We start from the raw sequence: 17,242 nt of genomic DNA, 5'->3' as shown, positions 1-17,242 counted from the left end.
GAGCGACACAACAGAGCACCCAACTCAGATCTCCTTTTTGCCAAAGCCGCGGCAAGGAGATTGACTGTCCAAGATAGGTACTTGAGATCTGTGGTCTCTAAATGTTCCAACAAGGAGGATTTCAGTTGATATCCCATGGAGGCAGTATAAATGGAGGCTCAATACGAAGAACTCACTAAAAAAAGTTAGAATTTCTGGAGTAGAAGACAAAAGGTGTTGGAAGAATGCTGCACTTCCACAGAACCCCGCCTCCAAGCCAGGCTGAAGAACTCGCAGAAGTTGTCCGAGCTGAAAAGATATGGCAAGGAGCGGACATCATTCCCTCTAAACCACATAAGCTTTCCAAATCCTATAGAAGTGCTTTGAGGTTAATCTTTACCAGCACAAAGCAATCACTACTGTCGGAATCCCTCATTTTCATAACAATGCCCTCTCAACTGCAAGGCCATCAAATGTACAAATGTAGCCACCGCAAGTTGGGATAGACAAATGGCCAGTGTTGGAGCAGATCTAGTCTGATTGAATGGTTTGATGGAATCAGGACCAGGACTCTTGCAACCAGATCACTGACTCAAGTTTTTGACCAAACATTCTTGAAATCTTTGAGATGCGCTCCCACTCTGGAGACCCTCAGATGAGAGGGGAGCAGTAGCTGGCCGACCATTGCCTCTGGCCCCACGTGCAGTGGAGAAGGAGGCACCGTGGGCATGTCCTCTGAATTTACAGGCCCGCCCTTTTGGATGCCTTCTAAAAGGATCTTAGTGGAGCAGGAGTTGTATATTGAAGGTCAATTGTATCTCACTGGCTACTGGGCGCAAATCTTTGTTAAGCTATGTGCCAAACAGAGCATCTCCCATAAATGGGATAGCCTCCATGGCCCTCTAGGATTCTAAAATCAGACAAAGCGACAATGCTCTACGAGCCGACATCGCCATTCGGAGATATGGGAGTTAGGCATGGACACATCACAGGAAGCATCACCCATATATATAGGTGATTCTCTAATGTGACCAACTCCTCTTTAACAAGGCCCTTCTGGAGACCCGATTATATTTGTTTCGCCCAGGTTTCAATAGCCTTATTCACCCAATATCTAACCAGTGTGACCCTGATGCCATTTAGATGGACTTCAGGGTTTTCCAAATTACGGTCAGACGGTTCCTTAAAGGAGGTAGCCCCATGAACCGGGAGAAATGTTTTATTAGTCGAGAAATGGACAGATCCACCATAGGTGGAGTCTCCCCCTTCCACCTGTTTCCTGGCGGAAAAGGATACAAGGAAAAAATACTTTTTGGAATCTAAAATGTTGTCTGGGGGGGGCCCAGGTCAAAGCCAAGTGTTCTTTCAGTTCCTAAGAAACTGGTAATGTGACAGACCATCTTTGTTTCCAACCAAAGAAAGAAGGTTGAAAAGGCCACGGATCGGAATCTGGGACTAGCATCATTTGACGTGCAGCCAAGATGAGAGCATCAATGCCCAGTGAAGGAGTATCTGATTCTTCTGTAGGAAGTTCCTCATTCGACTTCTGGGTAAATTCACCCTCTTCTAGTAGAAGCATATCATCGTTTGAGGAATACAAGTCTAACACTGCAGGGAACTGATGCTTCTTTGAAACTTGTTGAGACACAGCAGGTTTTTTTCAAGCAGAGCACACCCATAGCAGAAATTAGACCCTTCACCAACTTAGAGTAGAACAGACAGGAAGAATGCCTTTTGCTGGTGCACCAAAAAATAAAGTGAGACTCTTAATACATAACGTTTATTAAATTTGTATAAAATATAATTAGCGAAATAAAACCACACATACAAAAAATGACAACATTTATTAAAAAAGGGGAAGATGTTTCCCTTGACTCAGTGTGACCCCAATTCTCCTCTACCCTGTATGTAGATGTGTTTTTGCACGGTATGCAACCACAAGAGAATAAATGCTCTTGGTGAGACAGAGGACCTGCGATGCACAGTTTGATATCTTATGATTTGATACATATAAGTGCTCTCTCGTATGCATACATTGTATCTATCACAGAGACTGGTTAATCAACTCGTTTGCATCAATTTGTGTCAATCACAGGGACCGGCTTGTGAAGCTCAGGTTAGTATATGCATCCAGACCGGATAGTTCCGTCTGGCGCAGCTAACAGCCCCTGAGACTGCTCCGTCTCCTATGTCCTGAGCGTTGGTGAACTGTATCAGAGGTGTGCAGGCGTGCACTTGCCTCGTTCACCCGCCTTGCTCAGATGACGCTGAGTCTGGCGCCAGACTCGCGTCTTGGTCACGGAAGTAACCAGTGACCTGGGTTGCGCAGCGGTACAAATAAATTTCATAACATTGTAAGTGGGGAGGGGAAGAGGGGATTTAAAACACACTGAGTGTGTTTGATCGGTCAGTGTACGCTTCGCTCAGAACGCTTCCTCAGGACCGACTTCACCAACTTAGCCAGAACCTGAGCCCAAACCAGCACTGATGGGGCAAGTGCTGGGGCTTGCGTTCTATTCTCTTCTCTATCCTGCCAAGCTGCTACTGGCTCAGGAGGATAAATCAGACATTACCCCAGAAAATGCAGACACCCCGGCAGGCTAATGCTGGAGGGTAAGAGGTTTCATCAGTATTATCACAGTAAAAGTAAACCTCACCAGGGTTCTATGTAAACTTTGTTTTGCAACACTTGCATAAAGAGAGCTTCTGATAACCCTTGGATGCAGCACATCTGCCTGTTATTCTCAGCCCTTTCACAAAGAAAACACAGACAAAATACACAGTCCATGATCTGAGAGAGAGAGAGAGAGAGAGAGAGAGAGAGAGAGAGAGAGAGAGAGAGAGAGAGAGAGAGAGAGAGAGAGAGAGAGAGAGACACACACAGAGACAGACAGACGTGTGAGTTGGGAGCCCGGATTGTATATACCCTTCTTTGGCCATGCTCTCCCGAGGTGGCAGGCTGCGGAGGGAGCCAGCGAGAGCAGGGCGCAGCTGCATGGAGCTTACCCTGGAAAAGTTGTCCCTGCAGCTGGGGACCTACATACCGACCTTATAAGGTGGGAAGGGGTCCACCCAGCAGCTACCTTGGTGCAATCAGACTGCCTCTTGTTGTTGTTGTAGTAAAGTAAATAAAGTTCAAAATAAAGAAGAAAACTCTGAAATGTCCGGCTCTCATGGGCACTTTTCTAAACTGGACTTGGTGAGGGGCATAGAGGGAGAGGAGCAAGTCACCGGCTTCTAAATATAAAGTGCCGGTTCCGCTGATCACCCATCTATACCCCACTGTAAAGACTCTCCAGTGTCCCTTGGAGACAAAATAAGCCAAACTCTAGTCCCAGCACAGTCTTTAGGCTATTTAAGCAAGGTACTCTGTACATGGTTATCTTATAAAATGATGAGCTACTTACTGTAGAGCAGGCTTTCCCAACCACGGTCCTCAAGGCAAACCAACAGTGCAGGTTTTGTAGATATCCAGACTTGAGCACAGGTGACTTAATTAGTACCTGAGTGATTCTGATTAAACCATCTGTGCTGAAGCTTGGATATCACTAAAACCTGCACTGTTGGTGTGCCTTGACTGTGGTTGGGAAAGCCTGCTGTAGAGTGTATATGCTCACTTAATGTACTATATACACCTAGCAATCACAAAGAACACTGCCTGTAAGTTAAACAGGAAACCGTAGCATCACCGAGGAAAAAAGTGCAAAGTGGTTTAACTGTTCTGAGTAAAGCGATAGGCTCCATTTTCATTAATATGGCTTCTGCATGTATGATAAAAATAAATGCATTTCTGTTAGCTGCTGCATTAGATTCTCACTGCCCTAAATGGAGAAACAGGTTTTGGTTAAAGAGATAGATTAAACCATGTTGCACGGAAAGGGGTGAAAATGCAAAAGGTATACCATGACGGTTACAAACACCGGATGCTGTACACTTATCAGCCAGCTCAGGGCAGAATTTGTCACTAGACCCAAGAGGCACAGGCCTAATGGCGGCACCTATTCCAAGCAGAAGCCAGTGGTGAAACTACAGAGGGTGCAGTTGCTATGGGGCCCTTGCCGTTTCAAGAACACTTTGCATATATTTGCTGAGCATTCGCATTACGCATTATACAGTATACAAATTGTACACATAAGGTTTGAGTATGCAGTACCCCTACATATGCAGCTATAAATATATCCCAGGGTTAGGACCACGTATTTGATCTCATATGAATCAGCATTTTACCAGAAGTAACCTGGTCATTGCGGATGAATATAGAACATAATAGAGGTCCGGCAAGTCCATGGCTGTGGCGGGGATGATGCGGCCGGCTCATCTTGAGGCGTGGGGGGGGCAGCAGTGTCAGAGGCAGGAACGCCTGGCCATTCCTGGGTCCCCAGGAGAGATTCCTGACCTAAAGGGCACCTGGAAGAATTGGTTACTCTGCCGCCTGATATTCCAAGGGGGGCTTGTGGCAGTCTCAGGTAGGAGATTTAAAGACCCGTCTGCCCGATGCCTGGGGAAGTCAACTACAGCAGGGGTCCTCAAACTATTTTGCTTTGCGACCCCATCGGACAATACAAATAATTACGGGACCCTAGCAAGTTACTGCAGAAGGTAATCACATCACGTGTGTAGTCATCAGACAGCACATACATGGCAGCATTGTGGAGGCACAAAATAATGGGAGGAGTCTAAATTAAAAGACACAAACAGATTTCTCAGACTTGAATCACTGACTGAGATTAGAAAAGTAATCGGCCTGATGACTAGCCACATGGAGTCGAGACCCCATGCTGAGAAGGTCAGGACCCACAGTTTGAGAACCGCTGCTCTACAGCATGTGAGGGTATAGTGATCTGTATTAGTATTTATATATATATATATATATATATATATATGTGTATGCTGGGGACACAGTGATGCAGTGCTGTGTGTGGCAGTGTACTGGGGCAAAGCCACACGCCTAAAAGGGATGGCGGACAAAAAATTGGTGCCTAGGGGAGGCCGGACCCCTAAATCCGCACCTGAGACAGCTCTAATGTTGGCTTCCCTTGCCTAACAAAGTTAAATAAGGTTTTTCAGGTTAATATACCCAACTCCATTGAAGTGTCCCTTCCAGGTGCAAATTTTGCACTTAGTAGTTTAACTCCCAAATCTAAATCATCCTCAGTGTTTACAGCAGTTAGTAACCCCAATTTGGCAAATGTAGCTTTGCACTGTAATTCATAACCCAATATTCTAATGTTACAATTATAATAGCGCTTAACTGAATCTAGACTTATGTTAATAAAGTATTGTGTTTCTTACCGTGTGCGTACGTGGCAACTGTATTGGATATGGTATAGCATGTGGAGTGTAACGGGCTTCTGCAGCCCTCCTGCTTTGGGTGGCTGGCTGAGTAGATCCAGACATTCTGAATTACAGTCGTGAACTTTCTTAATCCAGAGATGAGAGACCACGGGATCACAGTACCAATCAGCCTTTAGTCACATCATTGGATATCTGAGGGGGGAGAAAGAAAGAAAGCTTTTGTAAAATACAGACTGCTAAAGTAAAAAAAAAAAAAACACTTGACATTGGGGTGGGAAAGAACATGGGTACTTGTTTAGTTTCACGGCGGCCGATATATCGGATGCAATATCGGCCAATCTGATGCAATTATTTACCTGTTCATAACCCCATAACCCCACTATCCACTACGCATGGAGTTGATTTTATATAGTGTGGCGAGCGCAGTAATCCGCGTCCGCTCGTCACGATTCGGGCTCGGTGGCTCGCCACATTATATAAAATCAACTCCATGCGTAGTGGATAGTGGGGTTATGAACAGGTAAAAAAAATCACATCGGATAGATCGGCCGCCATGAAACTAAACAAGTACCAGAACTTGAATAGGACTGTAGCTTCCTGAAACATTCACACATTTTACTACAGTACAGTATATCATTTTCTATATAGCATTAAGAACCTACTTAAATCAGATATGGACAGCAAGGAGTTGGATGATGAAACCCAACAGGGGGATGTAATAAGGTGGTGCAAGGTATTAAAAGTGATTTGGCCGCTAATTAAAAAGCTCCAATATTTACACTGGCAAAAAAAGATCTTTGTTTTTGCTTAAAAAAAAAGAAATGAAGAAAAATGATAAATACAAATGTTAAATCCTGCAGCTAAATCACTGGAAAACTCTGCACCTTTAATAACATGCACCTATTACATTACCCACAATGTCTATCCACTTTTAAAACATCCTTGGATTTCAAAAAGTGCACAACTTGCTTATAATCCTAGAACAGGGGTGGCCAAATCAGATCTTGAACCCTGCCAACAGTTCATGTTTTCCAAACCACCTGTGGATTTGTAGAATGTGTCCGTTAGGAATGTTTCCATCGCAGTGAAGGTGACAGTTCGTAATGACTGCACCTGTGCACCACAAATTGTTGGTAGATCTCCAGGACAGGTTTGGCCACCTCGGTCTTAGAACATTAGCAGAAAGGGACTAGATCAGCTCCAAAGGTTAATTAAAATGTGCAGATTAAAAACAAAAAAACAAAGTGTAAACAAGTTATCTCTCTCTCTCAAAAAGAGAGAGTGTGACCTTTTGTCGCACTGTTGGGGTGGAGGCACTTGGTTACTTATAGAAGTGTGCTCTACACATTCACCAGACATACACATTTGTAAAATCACAATTGTTTATTCAACTCATAAATACATTGTTTTTTCACTGAATACATACACACACACACACACACACACACACACACACAAAATATACAGTGTTCCCTCTAAGCTTCTAAGATTATAGTTTATAAAACAGGTTATAGAAGCAAGATTACTGCTCATTTGCTTTATGCAGCAACACTTTGCATACAGATCTAGTAATGGAAAGCAGTAAACCGTGATATTTGGGAGAAATTTTCAGCGAGTACAAACAAAACATGCAGTACCGGACATATATACTGGCAGGAAAGATAATACATCTATTTGTGTGCATACTCCATGGCTTGTGGTGCTACAGGTATGTTATATAGATGCATTGTGCAGTTTTCCCTCAGGAGTTAGATATTTAGGTGGATCTTGTAGACAGAGTCATGTAACTTTTATCCCCATTGCTTCCATGTGCTATGTGTATATACTGTACATATATTCAGCCTTTCCTGGTCAACCCACAACACTACATTTGTCACAGCTTCCTTTCTGTGAGCAGTTCAGACCTGCCCCGAAAGCTGGTATACTGTAAGTAGAAGCTGGGGTACGAAACCAAGACTGGGAAAGAGAAGTTCTCGGCCTGAACCGCAGATCAAGTGATGCTGATAAATGGTTTTATCTGTTGATAACAGATGCAGGCGGCAACTTTAACAAGCAATACCTCTAGTTTAATTACATTTTTAGACTTTGGTGAGCAACATCACCCCCAACCTAACACAGAGGATTGCACATAGATTTGGTTTGGAGAGTGGGCCTAATTCAGACCTGATCACAGGACAAATTTGTTCTCATAATGAGCAAAACCATGCTGCACTGCAGGTGAGGCAGATGTAACATGTGCAGAGAGTTAGATTTGATAGGGTGTTTCTATGAAAGGTATATACTGGCTGCTTTATTTATTCATTGCAATTTAGATTTCAGTTTGAACACACCCCACCCAAATGTAACTCTCTCTGCACATGATACATCGGATTCAGTATTGAATCCCGGCGGTCGGGATCCCGGCGTTCAGAATCCCGACAGCCGAAATGCCGACAAGGGGGGGACGTGGATGGCCCCCCCTTGCGGGCTCGCTGCGCTCGCCACGCAGCGGGCCCGGTGCCTCGCTACGCCCGGCACACTAATTTATTCTCCCTCCAGGGGTGTCGTGGACACCCCAGGAGGGAGAATGTGTCGGCATTTCGGCAGTCGGGATTCCGGCGTCGGGATTCTGAACGCCGGGATCCCGACCGCCGGGATTTTAACTGCATCCCGTTACATCTGCCCCACCTGCAGTGCAATTAGGCTTGTCAATTTTGAGAAAAAATTTGCCCTGAGATCAAGTCTGAATTAAGCTCGGTGTCCAGTAAAGCCTAAGCCTATGCAGTTTTGTTAGTCTCCCATTGTTGGGTATTGCTACCAGGGTAGTTTTGGGGAAAGACTTTAGAAATAGAAACCATAGAGTGATATTACTAATTTTATACTGTAAAAGAACAGTTACAGATTCGAAAGAATAAATCACAACAGTGACAAAACTCACTAAACCCAAATACAAAACTACAGGGCAGTCACAAATAAAACAATGTTGTTAAATTGGCAAGTGAATAGCTGGGGCAGGACCCAGGATGATGTGAACATGTGTCTACAAACCCTGATCTGCACAACAATTGTGAGGCCACTCCCCCATTTACTGACCCGCCTGCCCCTCCTACATGGTATGCATCAAGTAAACTAGGGCACTACTATGGTTCAGAAAATGAACTAGGGCAGTGATGGCTAACCTTGACACACTAGCTGTTGTTGAACTACACATCCCAACATGCCCTGCATCAGTTTTACTACTTGGCCATGCTAAAACTTTTGCAGGCATGTGTACTGTAGTTCAACAACAGCTGGAGTGTCAAGGTCAGCCATCACTGAACTAGGGCATACAATTAATAACTGCTGCAGAAAGAGGTCTTAAGAAGTGTTGGGACATCAATAAGTTGCTATGGGGCCTACAAAGTTCTGGTTTCACCTCTGAGAGCAGCTTACAATCAAGATAAGCCAAGCAGTGGGCTTTATGCACAAATTAGACTATTTCGATCCGGTATATGGTCCCTGGTCGACCACTAATGGTCGACAGCAACTCGGCCGACACCTATAAATGGTCAACATACCCTAGGTCGACATTAACAGGTTGACACAAAGCAAAAAGTTGACATTGACATGGTCGACATAATTTTTTCCGTTTTCTTGGTTTACATTGACTTGGTTCATACTTTACGGTCTATGTAGGCATTAAGTTATAATACAAGTGTGCCAAGTGCAGCTAGACACATGCCAGAAGCATGGGGAACGCAGTGCGCCATGCGAGGGGATGTGTTGCACTTATACGGTGTCCATGTTGACATATGAAGACCTAGACATTAAAAAAACATGAAAAACTCATGTTGACCTTTTCCGTGTCGACTAGGGTTACCAACTCATCCCTTTAATCCGGGACACATTAATTACACAGGTTCTGTGGCTGGGTTTTAAACTGCCAAAGCACCTGTGTAATTAATATGTGTCCCGGATTAAAGGGATGAGTTGGTAACCCTAGTGTCGACCGTGTCAATATCAACCTTTTGCTTGTGTCAGCCTTCTGTCAATATCGACCTAGGGTATGTTGACCATTGATAGGTGTCAACTTAGTCAGTCGATCTAGTGACTGTCGCCCTAAACATTGTCAACACACTATACCATAATCTTCAATTATAAAAGTAAACAAAATAAATATCATCTATCTTAATTGCTTTTTTTAAAGACGATGATTCAAAATGGCGGTTATAATGGAATTTCTGATGCACAGAAGGGTCATCAAGTTAGCACTACATAAAAAACATTAATAACCAGCTATATATACCAGGGGTGTCCAAACTTTTTGCGACAAGGGCCAGATTTGGTGAAGTGTAAATGTGTGGGGGCCGACCATTGAGCCTGACATTCTTTGAATCATTAATCACATCAGAATGGTCCCCCACTCACTCTATGTCCCCCAGCCTGCCCCTTCACTGTATTTCCCCCGGCCTGCCCCCATTCACTGTATGTCCCCCAGCCTGCCCCTCCTTCACTGTATATCCCCCATTCACTGTAGGTTCCCCACTCTGCACCCCTTCTCTTGATGTCCATCAGTACCTCCATTCATTGTATGTCCCCAAGCCTGACCCTCCTTCACTGTATGACCCCCATTCGCTATGTACCTCACTTGCCCCCATTCACTGTATGTCCCCCAGCCTGCCCCTGCTCCCCCTTCTCTGAATGGCCATCACTGCCTCCATTCACTGTATGTCCCCCAGCCTGACCCTCCTTCACTGTATGTCCCCCACTCTGCCCCCTCCCTTCTCTGTATGTTTCCCAGCCCCTTGTGTGAGCCAGAGGAATGAGAGGCAAAGCAGGCACTGCAAGGACAGGAGATGCTTGGGCTCCAGCTGCTGCCCTCCTCCGTTCTGCATGTTACGGGAGCAAGCTTCCCCCCTCCCCAAACACTGCTGTCACTGTGATTGTGGAGCAGGGTGATATACGATTGCAGCAGCAGGGGTAGGATGCCAAACACATCTGACTGTGGCGGCCGGCACCTCCTCACTGCAGCAGACAGCAAGGTATGATGCTCTGTCTGCTTCCAGCTGGAGGCTGCGGGCCGCTTGAAATGACAGCATGGGCCGCAATTGGCCCCAGGGCCTGACTTTGGACATGCCTGAGCTAAATCATCATTTAGTATGGATCACATTTGCATCTGTAAAACAGCGGACCTGCATAATGCATGCTGTAAAATTAACAACATACACTGTTTCTTGATAACACTTGTAAAGCAAACATTGCACAATTAAACCTTTGGCAAGGTTTGGGCCTTTAAAAAAGATTTCAGCTCACAAAATAAAACTGTAAAAAACACACATGAGGTCACGCTGTTATGTACGGTCTGCCGAGCACAAAAGCCATTGCCAGTCAAGGTGATAGACTTATAAGCTGTTATGATCCGCTGTGGAATGCACATTCTGACAATATTGACAGCGACTGCATGCACCGTGGGGGACCCGCGTTCAGTGTGTAGGCGCTATATTGTATGTCCAGCGGCAGCACCATTACAATTAACTATACTAGCGTTGCCAGTAATAGCATAGTGTGTACAGGGCTTTACTGTCATTGATGGAAAAATACAATTTCAAGGTTTATCCAAACATTTTGCAGGAGAATGTAAGGAGATACAGGAGAATGTAAGGCTAGCTGTTTGCTAAGTGAGGTTCAGCAGAAGCCGAGGGATGAAACCGGACAGAGGTCCAAAACACAAATATTATTTCTGAACTGAAAAGTTTTATTATGAAGAATGATGCAAGATTCCAGCTAACTGTGGTGCAGGTCTAAAGGCCCCCATACATAGAGCCGACTTGTCCTAAGGACAAGTCGGACCCAATTCTCCTCCGAGCTGCCCGGCAGCTCCCCGGGAGGCTCACATACGATGAGGACTTTGATGTGCCATTTTTTACATGTGACAAATCGCATGCAATTTATCACATGTAAAAAAATAATAACAGGGAGCTACAGGGCGATGAGGAGCAGTGGGGGCGGGCGGCTGGGGAGGGAGCATTGGGGCAATCAGTGGCCTACCTCCGCGGCCGCTGATTGGCTGAGAGTGCTCTATCTCAGCCAATCATTAGACGGGCAGTCATTTGACATGTTATTTTAAAGATGTAATAGCCGCGGCTGCCCGCCCGCTACAGCGCTGGACACGGACAGTGGAGAGTGAGACAGATGGTCACCGCCGCCCGCCCCAGCACTGATCTGGTAATGCGCTGCTGCCCCCACTGTTTCCTCCCCAGCCGCCCGCCCCCACTGCTCCTCACCGCGCATCGGACCCGACCCCATATCACGAAGAACCGATTTGGTCCAATTTATCGGGCCGATTGATGGCAATCGGCCGAAATCGGCTTGATGTATGCCCACCTTAAGACACTGCTACAGGGAACAGTTGGTTGAGTTTGTTGCTGCAACATTCTGCACTGTGAACAATTATATGGCAGTATGCATTTCCATTATACACATGAAGCGGCAATGACACATCTGACATTCAGATACAGATGTAGCCACGCTCATTATTGTCGTGCCAATCGGCAGGTGTCGATTGGCGCTACCCCACCACCATGTGCAAGTATTTAGCGCCCGCAGCCAGGGCAAGACTGGCCATCTGGCACTTCTGGAAGCCAGAAGGGCTGATGGCCTTGTGGGACGATTTTTTTGCAGCCACATATTCAGGATTTAGTGCTTACAGCACCGCATCCTGTCCTGAGTGCCGGACGGCCACGTCATGACATGACCGGCACGCATTTGATTCGCCCAGTGCTGTGCCCCGGCCACCCAACCCCTGCTATTGTGAATGAGAGGAGGGGACGGGGAGCCCTGTGTGTCTGCACACTGCCGGCGGCTGCTGTAACGCCTTTGCGATCACAAAGAGTTAGGCTTGCCCTCATCATAACTCTGCATACTCTGCTCAATTCCAAACTGTCTTAGTAGTATAAAGTGGTAGCAGGGTACTAGGGACCCTCCCCCTCAGATCATCCAATCACCCGCCATTACAGAGCAGAGCCACATTCCCAGCTTATCACCAACACAGAACAACTTCACCATCACTATGAAAGGTAATACACATCTAAATAATGTTTGAGCTCATTATTAAATGAACCATTAAATACCATAAGTGGTATCCATGAAAAATATATCATCGTGTAACTTGAGCAATCGCCAAGCAAGGTTACATTGTCTTCCCCATAGATTGTAAAAATGTAGCAGCTTTCTTGTGGCTGTGTCCTTGGCTTGTCTCTCTTCTCTACCACTTCCTTTCTGCCAGCGTAGTGTGGCAGATTGCCAGCACTAGCAGCCCATGCTATTCTTATCTTCATCAGCATCTCCTCCTTCCTCTTTTCAGATTACCACATGCCTGCAAACCTCAAGAGATAGACATACACATGCAGGTTTCAAAAAGCAATAGAATAGGTGCACACGCACTCCTGATCCACCTTCACTACCCGCAAAGACAAATATTACTATAACTTGCCACCAAAAAAATTCCTTTTAGGGGCAAGTGTTACAGGCTTTGTGTTAGAATTGTGTAACAAATGTCATTTTGAATTTAGGCATGCTGACAGAACAGAGGGTTTGTCAAGCATGCAACACAGCTACAATCTGTGCAGAGAAGCCGGTATTACCAATAACCATGGCAAGAAAACCCTAGGAGGCTTTAAAATTTAAATTTCATTTATTTATTTTTTTATTAACCAGGACACAAATAAACTGACAAAAAAGTTGCACTAAGCATCAATTTCTGTCTATATCGATGGCTCATCTCAAAGCAGAACCAGTGGTCGCTTCATGCAGCCAATCTTCCATTATCCATTTAAAAAAAGTGAAGGATACATTGCTAGTTCCAGAGGCTTGATTAACAGAAAGGAGCAGGTCAGTGTACATAATATAATTAATTGGTAGATCTGGTCACACACACACACACACACACACACACAGGCCTGTAGAGAGTCTATTGAAGGGGAGAGGGGAAAGAGGAAGCTAGTAAAGAATTCAAATGGGTCCTGGGGTGAAACTAATCACAATATTAGAGCCATATCTAAAAATAAACATAAATTAAAATGCTTACTGGCTAATGCAAGAAGCTTAGTGAGTAAAATCGGGGAGCTTGAAACGGTGATCAGTAGGGATGACTACGACATCATTGGTATTACAGAAACATGGTGTAATGAGTCGCATGACTGGGCATTAAACATGGAGGGATATACACTCTACAGGAAAGACAGGGAAAATAGAAGGGGCGGGGGTGTGTGCCTATATGTAAATAATAACTTAACATCATGTGAGAAAAATATGAGCACAGACCTGGAAGACGACAACTCGGAGACAGTGTGGGCAGAGATAACCGACAATAATAAGAAACCAAAAAACAAATTTATAATAGGGGTATGCTATAGACCACCAAATATAAATGAAAGGGAAGAGTCTCTTCTTTTAAACCAAATCAAACAAGCATCAAATCAGGGTCAGGTATTAATTATGGGGGATTTTAATTTACCCGACATTGATTGGGAAAACGAAACAGGTAAATCAGCAAGAAGCAATGGGTTCTTAAGCTTACTTAAAGACCAGTTTATTACACAAACGGTAGAAACTCCAACTCGTGATGAGGCGCTCTTGGACTTAGTATTAACAAATAACACAGACTTAGTTTCAAACACAAAAGTAATTGAACAATTAGGGAATAGTGATCACAATATGGTTTCACTGGAAATCAACTTCAGTAAATTACATCAAAAAGGATCTGCAAAAATACTAAACTTCAGAAAAGCGAACTTTGAATTATTCAGGGAAGCCCTAACAGGAATTGGGTGGGAAACGGTTATGGAGGGAAAAAATGCAGAGGAAATGTGGGATACTCTAAAAAAGGTGCTTGATTCACTAACTATTGAATACATTCCTAAAGTAACTAAAGGTAAATTCAACAAAAAAAAGCCACCATGGTTGGACAAAGAAGTAAGGTCAGCTATCAACAATAAAACCAGAGCCTTTAAATTCTATAAAAATAACTTGAATGAGGAGGCATTCGCAAAATACAAAGAATCAAACAAAACTTGTAAAGGGGTAATCAAAGCAGCTAAAATATTATATGAAGAGTGCATAGCCACTGAAAGCAAAAACAACCCAAAGAAATTTTTTAAATACATAAATAGTAAACGTTTAATTAAGGAAAACATAGGCCCACTAACTGATACTAGTGGAAAAAGTGTTACTGAGGACAAGGGAAAAGCAAAACTGTTAAATGAGTTCTTCTCATCAGTATTTACTAAGGGAGAGCAGACTGTGGAACGAACATTTACCACAAACGGGACAAATAAGCCAGATCTCATTGTGGATTTCACGCCGAAAGAAATAATACTGAGGCTAAGCAAACTCAAAACAAATAAGTCACCAGGGCCAGATGGGATTCATCCGAGGGTATTAATGGAATTAAGGGATGAACTAGCTACCCCCCTACATTATATCTTTAGCAAGTCACTATCGTCAGGTATAGTACCAAAAGATTGGAGATTAGCAGAGGTAGTGCCAATATTCAAAAAAGGAAAAAAGGAAGATCCAGCTAATTACAGACCCGTTAGTTTAACATCAATTGTGGGTAAACTATTTGAAGGATTTTTAAGGGATGGTATCCAGGAATATTTAGATCATCACCTTCTACTCAGTACTAACCAACATGGGTTCGTGAAAAATCGTTCATGCCAAACTAATCTACTAGGGTTCTATGAAGAGGTTAGCAAAAACCTCGATAATGGAAATGCTGTAGATGTGATTTTCCTAGATTTTGCTAAAGCATTTGATACTGTCCCACACAAGAGATTGATTAATAAAATGGAGAACCTAGGATTGGGTGAAAATATCTGCAGATGGGTAGGGAATTGGCTATGTAATAGAGAACAAAGAGTGGTTGTGAATGGTGCCGTATCAGATATGATACCGGTACTAAGTGGAGTGCCCCAGGGTTCGGTTTTGGGGCCCATTTTGTTTAACATTTTTATTAACGATATTGGGATAGGGTTACTCAGCAATGTATCCATCTTTGCGGACGATACAAAACTTAGCAAAGTCATCAAATCACCAGAAGATGTCACCATGCTTCAAAATGATCTTGCAATTCTAGATGAGTGGGCAAAAAAATGGAAGATGAGGTTCAATGTAGATAAATGTAAGGTTATGCACCTTGGGAGACACAACCAGTGTGCAAGTTACAACCTTAGTGGAGAGGAACTGGGTAATTCCATACTTGAAAAGGATCTAGGAGTCCAAATAGACAGCAATCTAGGATGTAGTGCCCATTGTAATGTAGCTTCAAAAAAGGCCAACAAAATTCTGGCATGTATTAAGAGGGGAATGGAAACTAGGGACTCAAGGGTAATTATGCCACTATATAAAGCATTGGTGAGACCTCACCTAGAGTACGGAGTACAGTTCTGGGCCCCACACTATAAAAAGGACATCATAGAATTAGAAAAAGTCCAAAGGCGAGCAACAAAGCTTATTAGGGGAATGGAGAATTTAAGCTACGGGGAGAGATTAAGCAATTTGGGACTATTTACATTAGAAAAGAGACGTTTAAGGGGGGACATGCTCAACATGTACAAGTATATCAAGGGCCAATATAAGGAACTGTCACACACCCTATTTTCTACTAGAAAGGAATCTAGGACGCGAGGGCATGAGTATAGATTAGAAGAAAAAAAATTTCATTCAGCTACTAGAAAGAATTTCTTTACGGTCAGAACAGTCAAACTCTGGAACTCTTTTCCCAGAGAGGTGGTAACGGCTGGCTCATTAAATGCGTTCAAGGCAAAGTTGGACAAACATTTACTGGAGAAAAACATCCATGGGTACAAATAAGAAATATAATTTGTCTGTAAAATACCAGAACCTACCAAATCAGCAATGGATATCTATACCAGGTTGAACTAGATGGACGCAAGTCTTTTTTCAGCCTTACCTACTATGTAACTATGTAACACACACACATATTTTAGATCAGATTAGAAGGTTTTCTGCGATCATCACCCATGTGGTCTATCTACTGCCCCACTGAAGCCAGTAAAAAGGCTCCAGCCAACTCATCTGTCAACCAGATCCACACTTTGGCTAGATCATAAGCCCTGTAACCACCCTCCAATTAATTAATTGTCAGGATTATACCAATTCCTGTGTTTGGGTTGGTGTTCTGGGCAAAACCAGCTATTTATAGGTAAGACACCTGTAGTTTCAGGAGTGGGATCATCACTGCAGCAGATGGCCCAGATTTTAAGAGGTTTCCACTACAGTCTTTGGGGACCTCCAGGATGACTCCTGAATTTTAGTGTAGTTCCCTGGGCTATTGGGGAAAAAAGTGGTTAACTTTCTAGTGAAGTTGGTTGGAGAGAATGCAGGGAATTGTGGGACCATGAGATGACCATGGTGCCCATATTTTCTGATCCTATGCCAATGGCATGGTGTGGCCCATCCCTTTTCATAGACCTGCTTTTCCCAAAATTACAAATGACACAATAATCCATCCCACTACCATAATCTCCTGTCTGGACTCCCAGAGAGTAAGATGTAGATTTACTAAAGCTTTTAAAAAGGATAATGTGAAATTGCCCATAGTAACCAATCAGAATCTGTCTAATAGACAGCAACACCATCTCTTTATGTTTAGAAGTGTGGCCATTTCCGGCTGAAATGTATGCAAATTCAAATTTTTAAAAAGTCAAATCTGTATTTTCAAAAAAAGGCCGAAGATTGAACTACCACTGTCAAATTGACTGTCAAAATTAAGACTAAATGCCCCTAAGAGAGAAATAAATGTAAATAACCAGGAACCCCACTTCTGAACTGTATATTTACAACTACATGTCCCATGAGGCTCCATGAATACCTCAGTGTTCTTAAACTTGCAATTGTGCGACAACTCGTGCCACAAAGGGTACATATCCCTAGTACAAAAAGTAGAAGTTTGTGGTAAGTGTAAAGCGTGGTAACCCTACAACCACTA

General features: G+C 43.7%; 1 protein-coding gene across 15 annotated transcripts in view; it reads right to left on the bottom strand.

Moving 5' to 3' along the window:
- NCOR2 (nuclear receptor corepressor 2) overlaps positions 1 to 17,242 on the bottom strand; it is a 351,963-nt gene that overhangs the window by 256,788 nt on the left and 77,933 nt on the right. For all 15 annotated transcript variants that reach the window (XM_083150819.1, XM_083150847.1, XM_083150856.1 and 12 more), the window contains exon 2: positions 5,272 to 5,466. In XM_083150819.1, coding sequence (XP_083006945.1) covers positions 5,272 to 5,376 — 105 coding nt within the window. In that variant the 5' untranslated portion in view covers positions 5,377 to 5,466. The remainder of the gene's footprint in view (positions 1 to 5,271; positions 5,467 to 17,242) is intronic.

The sequence above is a fragment of the Crinia signifera genome, chromosome 1 (assembly GCF_055691185.1).
Source record: "Crinia signifera chromosome 1, ASM5569118v1, whole genome shotgun sequence".
NCBI classification, from domain to species: Eukaryota; Metazoa; Chordata; class Amphibia; order Anura; family Myobatrachidae; genus Crinia; species Crinia signifera.
This window is presented reverse-complemented; position numbering and strand designations above follow the sequence as displayed.